A 12,687-nucleotide genomic window follows, 5' to 3' on the forward strand; every position below is an offset into this window, starting at 1 on the left:
TGTATAATGTCATGAACCTCCATCCATAGTTCATTAGGCACTCTATCAGATCTAGTCCCTTAAATCTATTTCTCACTTCCACTGTATACTTTTAAGAGATTTGATTTAGGTCATACCTGAATGGTCTAGTGGTTTTCCCTACTTTCTTCAATTTAAGTCTGAATTTGGCAATAAGGAGTTCATGATCTGAGCCACAGTCAGCTCCCAGTCTTGTTTTTGCTGACTGTATAGAGCTTCTCCATCTTTGGCTGCAAAGAATATAATCAATCTGATTTTGGTGTTGACCATCTAGCGATGTCCATGTGTAGAGTCTTCTCTTGTGTTGTTGGAAGAGGGTGTCTGCTATGACCAGTGTGTTCTTTTGGCAAAACTCTATCAGTCTTTGCCCTGCTTCATTCCATATTCCAAGGCCAAATTTGCCTGTTACCCCAGGTGTTTCTTGACTTCCTACTTTTGCATTCCAGTCCCCTATAATGAAAAGGACATCTTTTTTGGGTGTTATTTCTAAAAGGTCTTATAGATCTTCATAGAACCGCTCAACTTCAGCTTCTTCAGCATTACTGGTTGGGGCATAGACTTGGATTACCGTGATATTGAATGGTTTGCCTTGGAAACGAACAGAGATCATTCTGTCGTTTTTGAGATTGCATCCAAGTACTGCATTTCGGACTCTTTTGTTGACCATGATGGCTACTCCATTTCTTCTAAGGGATTCCTGCCCACAGTAGTAGATATAATGGTCATCTGAGTTAAATTCACCCATTCCAGTCCATTTCAGTTTGCTGATTCCTAGAATGTCGACATTCACTCTTGCCATCTCCTGGTTGACCACTCCAATTTGCCTTGATTCATGGACCTAACATTCCAGGTTCCTATGCAATATTGCTCTTTACAGCATCGGACCTTGGCTGTATCACCGGTCACATCCACAACTGTGTATTGTTTTTGCTTTGGCTCCATCCCTTCATTCTTTCTGGAGTTATTTCTCCACTGATCTCCAGTAGCATATTGGGCACCTACCGACCTGGGGAGTTCCTCTCTCAGTATCCTATCATTTTGCCTTTTCATACTATTCATGGGGTTCTCAAGGGAAGAATACTGAAGTGGTTTGCCATTCCCTTCTCCAGTGGACCACATTCTGTCAGACCTCTCCACTATGACCCACCCATCTTGGGTGGCCCCACCCATCTTGGGTGGCCCCACAGGACATGGCTTAGTTTCATTGAGTTAGACAAGGCTGTGGTCTGTGTGATTAGATTGACTAGTTTTCTGTGAGTATGGTTTCAGTGTGTCTGCCCTCTGATGCCCTCTTGCAACACCTATCGTCTTACTTGGGTTTCTCTTACCTTGAAAGTGGGGTATCTCTTCACGTATTTGCCAAGATGGCAAATACTTGGCATCTCATAAATCAGCTCTGAGGAAGAGACAGGGTTTGCCTGGGGTTCGGTGTGGAGGATTTTAAGAGTCTGGTGCTGGATAAGTGGGGTCTGTGGTTGATTAGCAGTGTCTGCTGCCATGGCTAGGAGAGTTGAAGTTGCAGGGCTGCCAAGTCCGCCAACTCCAGGGAGGCTCCTTCAGTGTGTGGTCTATGTAAATGGTGCATCAGTGTAATCATGCAACATGGAGGCCTGTGTCATCTTTTGCTCTTTTCCCCAAAGTCTTTAAAAACTACTATTTAAAAATGGTGGTAAATATATACAACATAAAATTTCCCATTTTAACCATTTTTGAGTAAAGAGCTCAGTAACATTACGCATATTCACATTGTTGTACAACTATCACAACTGTCTCCAGAACTTTATCTGCAAAATTGAAACTCTGTACCCACAACCTCCGGCAACTACTATTCTACTTTTTTGTCTCTATGAATTCGATTACTCTAAATGCCTTGTATGAGTGGAATCATACAATATTTGTCCTTTTGTGATTATCTCACTTAGCATAAGGTCTTAAAGGTTCAGTTGTTTAGAGTATTTTTATATTAATGCTACCCTCTTGCCTTTCTCAGGGACTGTTTCTGTTGATTTACTTTTTCCCTTTGAATGGGCCATAATTTTCCCTTTCTTTGTATGCCTTGTAGTTTTTTGTTGTTGTTGTTCTTGTTGAAGACTGGACAATTGAGGGAACTTCCCTGATGGCCTTGTGGCTACGACTCCATGCTCCCAAACCAGGGAGCCTGGGCTCAATCCCTGGTTAGGAAACTAGATCCCATATGCCACAGCTAAGAGTTTGCATGCCACACATAAGACCCAGTGTACCAAATAAATACATGACATGAATGTTAAAAAAATGGTTGGACATTTAATCTCACAATGTGGTTCTTCTAGAGGTCAGATTTTCACTTTTTCCCTGATTTTGCTGTTTTTGTTGGTTTGTTGTAGGGAGTCTCTGTGATGAGGATCAAAATAAGGTGTAAACTTAAGATCATCTTTGGGGTTTTCTGGGCCTGCACATTTCCCTGGGAATACATGGTAACTTTTAAAATTCTCCTTTATATGTGGTTGCTTTTAAGTGTCCTAGTCCTTGATTGTCTGGCTTCCAAAAAGGGGAAAAAAGAAAGGAGGAGGAGGGAAAAAGGTTTTCTTTAAATCCCGTGGAAGTCACTTCAGGTGGAGGGTGAGGGCGTTGCAACAATTGTCTATGGGACTTGAAATGAAACAGTGCCCCCCCCCCACCCGTTTCTGTACCTCTATGATAACAAGCAGCCATCAGCAATCTGAGCACAGATCCCCACCAATATTGAAGCACAGACTCTATTGCTTACCTTTGATTCTGCAAGCTTCATACACATTTCTCTAGAACTCATTTATGGCTGCCTGCCATAAATGTCTTGTGGGTCATGATGAGAGCTGAAATTAACCAAAATTAGCCACAATTTACTGTCCAAGTTTCTGGAATTATGCCTTCAACTAGACCGTAAAGACTCTACCAGTAAACTGAACTAATAAACAAATTCGGTAAAGTTGCAGGATACAAAAATCAATTGCATTTCTATATACTAATAATAACCTATCTGGAAAAGAAATTAAGTCTCATTTACAACTGTATCAAAGACAATAAAATACCTAGGAATACATTTAACCAAGGAGGTAAAAGATCTATATATTGAAAAAAAAAATCTATATATTGAAAGCTAACAGAATGGAAGAACATAAATACATGGAAAGATATCCCATGTTCAGGGCTCAGAAAAGTTAATATTGTTAAAATATCCTTACCACACAAAGCAATCAATAGACTCAGGGCAGTCCCTATCATAATTACAATGGCATTTTTCACATAAATAGAAAAAAAATGATCCTACAATTTGCATATAACCATAAAAGACCTTGAACCAGTCAAAGTATTGTTGAGAAAAGAGAACAGATCTGGAGGCATCACACTTCCTGATTACAAATTATATTACAAAACCATAATAATCAGAGCAGAATGGTATTGGAAAAAAAACAGACACATAGACCAATGGGACAGGATTGAGACTCCAATAATGAACACATACATATATGTATGGTAAAGTAATATTTGACAAGGGTGCCAAGAAAATACTATTGATAAAGAATTGTCTTTTTCAGTAAATGGTGGGAAAACTGGATATCCACATGCAAAAGAATGAAATTGAACCGCTCTTTTACATCACATGCAACCAACTCAAAGTGGATCAAAGACTTAAGTGTAACACCTAAAACCACAAAACCCCTAGAAGAAGAGAAGGGAAAAACTGCTTGACATTGGTCTTGGCAATTATTTTTTTTATATGTGACATCAAAAGCACAGGCAACAAAAGCAAAAATAAACCCAAGTGAGATACAGGAAGTTAAAAAGCTTCTGCACAACAGAGGAAACAATCAGTAATATGAAAAAGCACCTTACAGAACAAGAGAAAGTATTTGCAAGACTTGTGTCTGATAAGGGGTTAATAGCTAAAACATACAAGGAACTCAAATAACCCAATAGTGAAGAAAAGCAAAAACAAACAACAACAAAAGTAAACCTGATTTTAAAATGGCCAGTGACCTGATTAGACATCTGTCCAAAGAAGACATACAAATGGCTAACAGATGAAAAAGTACTCAACACCACTAATAATGGAAATGCAAATCAAAACCATGTGAAATATAACCTCATACTTGTTAGAATGGCTATTATCAAAAACATAAATGGTAAGTGTTGACGAGGGTGTGGAGATGAGGGAATCCTTGTACATTGCTAGAGGGACTTAGAAGTAAAAATCCACAACAAAACATTAGCGGATCAAACCCAAAAATGTACAAAAGAAATTATGCACCAGGACCAAGTAGAAATTTATATCAGGTAAGCAAAGCTTCTTCACTTTTATTTATTATTTTTAGAGAGTGAAGGAGGCTTTTACAATAATTAATTACTCAATTAGGCTGCATTGGGTCTTAGCTGTGGCATGTGGGATATTTCAGTGCAGCATGTGGGTTATTGTGGCACAAGGGCTTCTCTCTAGTTGTGGCATGTTGGCTTTTCTCTGTAGTTGTGGTGTGGGCTCCAGAGTGCATGGGCTCAGGAGTTGTGGTACAGGCTTAGTGGCTGCGGTGTGGCAGGCTTAGATGTCCCCTAGCATGTAGGATCTTGATTCCCTGACCAGGGATCGAGTCTGTGTCCCCTGTACTGGAAGGCAGATTTTTAACCATTGGACCACCAGGGAAGTCCCAAGGCTACTTTAAACATTCAAAAATTAATTGACCCACCATATCAACAGGCCAAAGAAGAGAAATCACATGGCTATTTAATATAGACAGAAAAATCATTTGACACAATCCAATGCCTATTCATGATAAAAAGGAAATTCTTAGTGAGTTAGGAATACAGGGAACTACCCTAACTTGATAAAAAGAAACCTATATCTAACATCACACTTTTACTGTTTCTTGGTATGGTGAGTGATTTTCTACTGTATAATGGACATTTTGGATGTTAGGAGGCTCTTGATGCTATTTAAATCTTCTGTTCTAGAAGGCAGCATCCTGTTTAGGTTTAGCATGTGGATGCTGGCCTACTTTTGTGGACCCTATTTCCAATGAGAACTTTCTTTTCTGGGTTCCTTCAATGCAGTTCTGGTCTGCTTTATTCTTTTGGTTCCACTGGACCCCTTCTGGTGCCACCTGCAATGTTGAAGGCATTTTCCTAGGTTCCTTCTTGTCATTAGATGGAGGGTTTAGGATGTTGGACTTCTGAAGTAGAGAGCAATACCCTGGCCTGTTCTCTGACCAGCTGATGCCAAATGGGTTTCCTACTCTGTCTCTGTTGGTGCTACTGGATGAGAGAAGGGCCTACTTGGACTGTACTTTGCTGTTGGGTAAAGGGCCAGGAGGCTCCTGTTCTGGATCTTCTGTGGCTGGACAGACAGCCAGGGGCTGCTGGGTCTGGATTACCTTCTGAGTGGAAAGCGAGGAGATTCTAGGCCTTTTGGAGCTGGGGTACAGGAGGACCCCACTCCTTCTTCCCATCTAGTTTGTGGTGGGAGATGCATTGGCCTACTCAGGTTCTGCTGTTACTGTTGTGGGCAGATCAAGCCTGCTTCTGCCAGCAGATGAGAAATGCAGTGGGTTAGCCCACATGGATTGTGCTGTTACTGCTGCTGAGGACAGACTGCGTCATCACTGCTGGCAGATACGGGGTGTGGTGTGGGTGGATAAGCCTGGGTTCCACTGTTGCTGTGAGCAGATTATGCCTACTGCTACCAGTGAGCGTGGGGCATGGGATGGGTTGGCTTATACAGGTACTGGAGTCACTTCTGTAGGCAATTCGGTCTGCTGCTGCCACTAGACATGGATCTCCCTGCTGAGTCTCTGCTGGACTTCTCTTACTTTGACCAGAGGGAGCATGCTTCTCACTTTGTTTTCTTTTGCTTTCCCTATGCCTGCTGTTGGTACTAGGTTGCAGACGTATCTGATGTCCAGTGTGAGATGTATGGCAGAGAAAACAAAACCCAGGGAATTCATCGAGGTGCACCTTTAAAAATCTTGAGATTCCTAGATAATCTGCCATCTTTCCACATTTCAGAGTCCTTTTATGATTGTCTGTTGGATTATTTCCAGAGTATTTAGTTTGTGTTCAGAGGAGAGGAAAGGGAGGGAAATGAGTTACACCATCTAGTAGAAATGGAAGCTCTCACTCCTAGGTTTTTAGCTAAATAGAATGCAAAACTTGTTTACACACACACACAAAACCAAATATGTATAGCAGATTAATTTCTAACCACTCAAACTGGAAGAAATTCCAAATCCTTCACCTGGTAAAAACTTCTGATAACATTCTTTAAATGGAATACCACTCAGCAATTAAAACAAATGAGTACACACAATACCAGAGAGAAGTTTCAGACACATTATGCTAAATGAAAGGAAGCCAGACTCAAAAAGCTACAAAATATTCCTTTTACGATGTCCTGGAAAAGGGAAAACAATAGGTACAGAGTACAGATCAGTGGTTACTAGAGTCTGGTGGAGAGTAGTGGGCGAGTACAAAGGAGTACAGAAGAATCCTGCTTTATGTATCTAGAAGCTCAGTTATTGGGTACATATATATTCTATATCAAGGAATCATTGTGACTGTTGAAAGATATGATAATACTGATGTTATATTTTTTACAAAGGTCTTCTATTAAGAACACATATTAAAGTACTTATGGATTGAGTGGTATGATTTTTATTGTTTGCCTTTAAAAATTATTTTAACAAGAATGGAGTAGCTAACTCTGTAGCCTGATGTAGAGAGAATGCATAAGGACTGAGAAATGACCATTGGATTTGGTCAGCTGGGATGTTGGTGATGTTGATCAGTGCAGTCTCAGTGAAGTGAGCGGGGCATAAGCCTGATTGGAATGGGTTGAAGAGAAAATAGTGGGAACAGAAATGGAAACAGTGATGGCATGTTTTGCTATTAGGAGAAACAGAGAACTGGACAGAAATTAAGATGGCATTTTTAAAAGATGGAAGAGGTAGACATTGATACTTTGGACAATACGGTCCAGGATCGAACACCTCGAGATGGCAGCAGGATAGTGGAGGGGTTAGCCTTTGATGGGATCAAAGACTCTTCATTTATTTCAACTGGAGGGAAGGCAGCAAGTGTGGTCCAGATGGAGCTGGGATGGAGAATAAGGTGGTAGGAAGATGGGGGTCCAGTCTGTTTCCATTTCGTCAGTTAAGTATGTTGTAACATATATCATCATTTTGGAGTTCAAGCGGAGAAGTAGAATTGGGCATTTGGAGAGGAGGTACTATGAATTATTCAATTCAGAAAAAACGAAATGCAAACACACCAGAGAAATTTATAGGGAAATCTGTCCAGTGGAGGTCTGCAGTCATGAATGTGAACTGGGACCATGCATCATGGTTGAATGCGAGCTGAGTGTCATGCTACTCTTCTGCAGGCACAAAGCAGGTAGATGATTAAGTTCATTCCACACACCTTTGCAGAGATAGGGGTCAAAGGAAGTCATGTTGTTCAGGGGAGAGATCACAATAATTAAATATAGAATCTGAACTGGATAAAGATAGATACAAGGGCTTGTCAGGGATGATGGCTATAAAAAAATGGTAGAGTAAATAGATTGGAAGATATTTTCACACCTGAAGAAACATTCTATTAGAGATATTTGAAAGGTGAACTGGAAGAAGAGAATAAAATAAAAAAGAATGGAATGAAAAAGCAATTAGGGCAACAGTACAGTTATTGGTAATGGTAAGGTCTGCTGCTGCTGCTAAGTCACTTCAGTTGTGTCCGACTCTGTGTGACCCCGTAGAAGGCAGCCCACCAGGCTCCCCCGTCCCTGGGATTCTCCAGGCAGGAGTACTGGAGTGGGGTGCCATTGCCTTCTCCGATGGTAAGGTCTAGAGCCACACTATTCAACGGAATAGCCACTAGCCCTATGTGGTTATTTAAGCTTAAATTAATTTAAATAAAATTTAAAACTCAATTCTTTAATTGCACCAGGCACATTTCAAGTCCTTCATAACCACGTGTGGCTCGTGGCTACCACACTGAACAGCACTGATACAGAACATTTCCATCATCACAGAAATTTCTATTGAGCAGCACTGGATTAGTATGACCATAGGAGTGAGAATGGAGCCAAGAGTAGGGATTGAGGTAAAATCAGTGGGAGCCCTGTTTGCTGTACAGCCCTCAGGGAGAGGAGTTCTGGTAAGGGAATTGGGAAGATGGAGTTGAAATGTCATGAACTCCTGTTTTCTGCCAGTCCCCAGGGTCATCACCTACTCATCAGCATGCCCAGTCTCATCAACACTAAGGCTGGTCTCCTGCCCTTCACCTGGGGCTGCACTACACTCCTCCCAGAAGAGTCAGCCACAGGTTGGCCTTTCCACTAGGTGATTGCCAAAGACACCTTGTCTAAGGCATCTGAGACCACCCCCCAACCCCAGGAGGACAGAGAAAAGCCTCAGTGTCCATTCTCACGTGCAAAGGTACCCAGAGTCTTCAGGAAGATGCAGCTTACCTGACTCTCAGATTCCCAGTGGAGAAGAAAGGAATGGGGTTGGGAATGGGAGCTGGGACTTCTGAGTCTGTTATACATATAGGTAGACTAGGACCTCAGTTTCTGTTTTGACAACTAAGTACATGGCATACGGAACTGTCAGTCCAGAACAGGGTTCGTGGGCACAAAGGGAGAACCTCACTGAAGTTCTTTCCCAGGGAGAAGAGGAGGCAGCATGGCTTAAGTTCTAAAATTTCCATTAGCAGAGGGGAAACCATGAGACATACTTTATGTCAGGTTAGACCTTTACTATGGGACAGGAGACACAGTGCCCCTTCTTGCCATCCCTTAGGGGTTAATGATCTCAATGTGAAACTGTAGGTGAGTGGCTGTGACTACACAGTGGCCCCGGAGGAGGGCACAGGTCTGGCAGTTGTGGCATTGCCAGTGGCACTGGATGACATAGATGGCATTGAGTACTTGGCAGTATCGCCAGTGGATGCGCCACATACGGACCAAAGACTGGAGCTTGACCACTGCCCTCTCTCTGAGTGCATAATCACTCAGGGCTGCCCTCCGCTTCTTCTGCAGCAGCCTGTCCTTCGTCAGTCTCCACCAGCTCTGAATGATCCAAGTGCTCAGGGCTGCATGCAACAATGTCCGGCGCACCAGGGTGCCACGCCACCAGGCCTGGATCTTCTTGGCTGCTATTACTCTTCTTCCGTTTTTAGTTTTCTAGGCAGAGACAAGAGAGACCACTCAGAGAACTGCCTGCCACCAACTTGTAGGATATTTCTGGAAAGGGCCTGGTTCTCTTAATATCCCTACTTTGGAGTGTTCAGGGCAGATAGCAGGACACTGATCAAGAGGCCCTAGGTGCTGTTCTTCTCTGCCGATAAGGACACATCACCTTGCCTCAGAGTCACAGCATCCTCCTCTTGACTACCTCTCAGGTACATGGATCAAGGGAAAAACATTAGTAACTAGAAGTAAGCATTAGGGGTATGAGGGACTTTGTTAGTCATATTCTACCCCATCAGTGCTTATTGGGTTTTGGAGGTTTGGTTTCATAGTGCTTTTGCCTGGTATTCTCTGCTAATTCTAGTCCTATTGATTGATTGCTTTCTGCCACAACAGTGTATTTCAATACAGTTGTTGGTTTTTAACACCCTTATCATATATTCTACTCCAAGCTTCTACATATTGAGAACATTCTTTCTAATTCAGGGTCTTCACATTCTCATCTCCTGGCTTGTGTGTTTCTCGATGGCTTTCCTTTTCTCCATTCACTCGTCATGTCACAGTCAAACCCAGACTCAGAGTTCATGCTGAGAACAGAGTGGAGGGAAAAAGAGCCAATGTTGAGTTGACTCTTGACTATCTTAAACTCAAAGATAACTGTGGCCTAAGAGGCACAATTCCACATCCTCATGACACTGACATAAATGTCCTGGATATCTGCACATTACACAGAGATTTTACCTACCTCTCTTTTCTTCTGCTGCTCTTTCATCTTCTTCATAGTTACTTCTTCTTTGTCCTCAATGATAATTTGAATTACATGGCCATCTTTCTGTTATCAGAAATAAATGGGAAATGAATGGGAGAGTGAAAACTACTGTTTCTCTCTATGGCTCTGCACAAAAGCTACCTACTGCCTCACATCCCCTCTTTTTCCCAAACTCATAAAGTCTTGAGTGAGTCCTACCGACCCTCAAGCCTGTTTAAAGTATCTGAACATGTTTCTTACACAAAACCGAACCCCCATGGCTTGTCTCTTGATGGTTCCTTCGTTTATCTGCTTCCCAAGGTCTGGCACAAGTCATATGAGGGGGAAAGCCCTGAGTTAACAATGGCTTTATGACATGAGGATTAGGATATCTGCACATAGGTTGAGTCTTCCTCAGAAACAAGATCCATGGGAATCTGTATTACCTGTCCACTTCGCTTCTGTCAGAAACGTATCAGAAAAAAAAAAAAGAAATGTATCAGAGCTCAGAGTGGAAAGATAGGGCATTTGTGTACCATTCCTCCAGTGAGGCCCGTCCACATCCTCTCTTAAAACTAGTCACACAGGACGGCAAGAGGGACCATGGCAGTATAGCTCCATTCAGCTCTCTTGTGTCTCCTCAGACTTAGCACTTCCTGTCTTCCCTGGATTCAGGTTTTAGTACCTCAGTGCACCATAGGAAACTAGAAAGAGAGACCAGATGGATCTAGAAAGCAGTAGAATAAAAACAACAATATAAAATTAATTAAACAGAAAACAAAAATGCGTGGTGCAAGGTAGATTTTGAAGGTGATATCTTTCAAATTGGAGCTTCCCTGGTGACTCAGTGGTAAAGAATCTGCCTGCCAATGCAGGAGACTTAAGAGAGGCGGGTTCGACCCCTGGGTTGGGAAGATCCCCTGGAGGAGGGCACAGCAACCCACTCTAGTATTCTTGCCTGCAAAATCCCATGGACAGAGGAGCCTGGTGGGCTACAGTCCATGGGGTCGCAGAGAGTCAGATACAACTGAAGGGACTGAGCACACACACACAGAGTATATATGTCAGTGCCAAACTCTCACTTTATCCTCCCCCTCATGGCCTCATAACCATAAGTTTGTTTTCTACATCCATGACTCTACTTCTATTTTGTAAAAAGTTAATTTGTACCTTTTTAAAAAAAAGATTTCACATGTAAGCGCTATCATATGATATTTGTCTTTCTGTGTCTGACTTACTTCACTTAATATGACAATCTCCAGGTCTATCCATATTGTTGCAAATGGCATTATTTTGTTCTTTTTACGGCTGAGTAATAGTCCATTGTATAAATGTATGATACCTTATTTACCCATTCCTCTGTTGATGGACACTTAGGTTGCTCCATCTCCAGGCTACTGTAAACAGTGCTTCAGGGAACATTGGGGTGTGTGTATCTTTTTGAATTAAAGTTTTCTTTGAGTATATGCCTAGGAGTGGGATTGCTGGGTCATATGGTAGTTCTATTTTCAGTTTTTTAAGGAGCCTCCATACTGTTCTCCACAGTGGCTGTATCAAATTACATTCCCAACAACAGTGCAAGAGGGTTCCCTTTTCTTCACACCCTTGCCAGCATTTATTGTTTGTAGATTTTTTGATGAAGGTCATTCTGAAGGTATAAAGTGATACCTCACTGTAGTTTTGATTTGCATTTCTTTATTAGTGATTCTGAGCATTTTTTCATGTGCTTTTTGGCCATCTGTATGTTTTCTTTGGAGAGATGTCTTTTGTAAATTTTCTGCTCAGTTTTTGATAGGGTTGTTTTTTGATATTAAGCTTCATGAGCTGTTTATATATTTTGGAAAGTAATCCATTGTTGGCTGCTTTGCTTCCAAATATTTTCTTACATTCTTAAATTTATCTTTTTGTTTTGTTTATGGTTTCCTTTGCTGTACAAAAGACTTTAAGTTTAATTAGACCTCATTTATTTTTGTTTTTATTTTAATCACTATAGGAAATGAATAAAAAAAAAAATCTTGCCGCAAATCATGTCAAGGAGCATTCTATGTTTTCCTCTAAGAATTTTATAGTGTCCAGCCTTACATTTAGGTCTTTAATCTGTTTTGAGTTTATCTTTGTGTATGGTGTTAGGGAGTGTTGTAGTTTCATTCTTTTACATGCAGTTGTCCAGTTTTCCCAGCACCATTTATTGAAGGGACTCTTTTTCTTCATTGTATATTCTTGCCTACTTTGTCATAGATCATGTGACCACAGGAGTGACAGTTTATCTCCAGACTTTTTATCTTGTTCCATTGATCTATATTTCTGTTTTTGTGCCAGTACCGTGTTTTTTTGATTACTGTAGCTTTGTAGTATGTCCAAAGTCAGGAAGCCTGATTCCTCCAGCTTCACTTTTCTTTCTCAGGAGTGCTTTGCTGGGATTTCCTTGGTGTCCAGTGGTTAAGAATTCACCTGCCAATGCAGGGGACATGGATTCAATCCCTGGTCCAAGAAGATCCCACATGCCACAGGGCAAAAAAACCCATGCGCCACAACCACTGAGTCTACCCTCTAGAGCCTAAAAGCTACAACTGCTGAGCCTGAGTGCCCTAGAGCCCATGCTTGTGCCCTAGAGTGTGTGCTCCACACAAGAGAAGCCATGGCAATAAGAAGCCCACGCGCCACAACTAAAGAGTAGCCCTTGCTCGCCACAAGTAGAGAAAGCCTGCAAGCAGTGATGAAGACCTAGTGC

The 12,687-nt window shown here is 41.7% G+C and overlaps 1 protein-coding gene across 1 annotated transcript; it reads right to left on the minus strand.

The window, feature by feature from the left end:
- Positions 1–8,754: 8,754 nt before the first annotated feature.
- On the minus strand, positions 8,755–10,261 carry IQCF2 (IQ motif containing F2). The gene is made up of 3 exons (XM_010851776.1): positions 10,218–10,261; positions 9,954–10,040; positions 8,755–9,202 (listed from the first exon to the last, which is right to left on the minus strand). The coding sequence occupies exons 1-3, from the start codon at positions 10,233–10,235 to the stop codon at positions 8,816–8,818; spliced, it is 492 nt and encodes a 163-aa protein (XP_010850078.1). The 5' UTR covers positions 10,236–10,261; the 3' UTR covers positions 8,755–8,815.
- Positions 10,262–12,687: the final 2,426 nt, after the last annotated feature.

Source organism: Bison bison, unplaced genomic scaffold (genome assembly GCF_000754665.1).
Source record: "Bison bison bison isolate TAMUID 2011002044 unplaced genomic scaffold, Bison_UMD1.0 scf7180017864304, whole genome shotgun sequence".
Lineage (NCBI taxonomy): Eukaryota > Metazoa > Chordata > Mammalia > Artiodactyla > Bovidae > Bison > Bison bison.

Bases quoted from the DNA above. Each gene is read 5' to 3' on its own strand.
- IQCF2 (XM_010851776.1), bottom strand. The intron at 9,203-9,953 runs GTAGGTAAAATC...GTCTCTGCCTAG, and splicing joins AGCAGCAGAAGAAAAGAGAG to AAAACTAAAAACGGAAGAAG.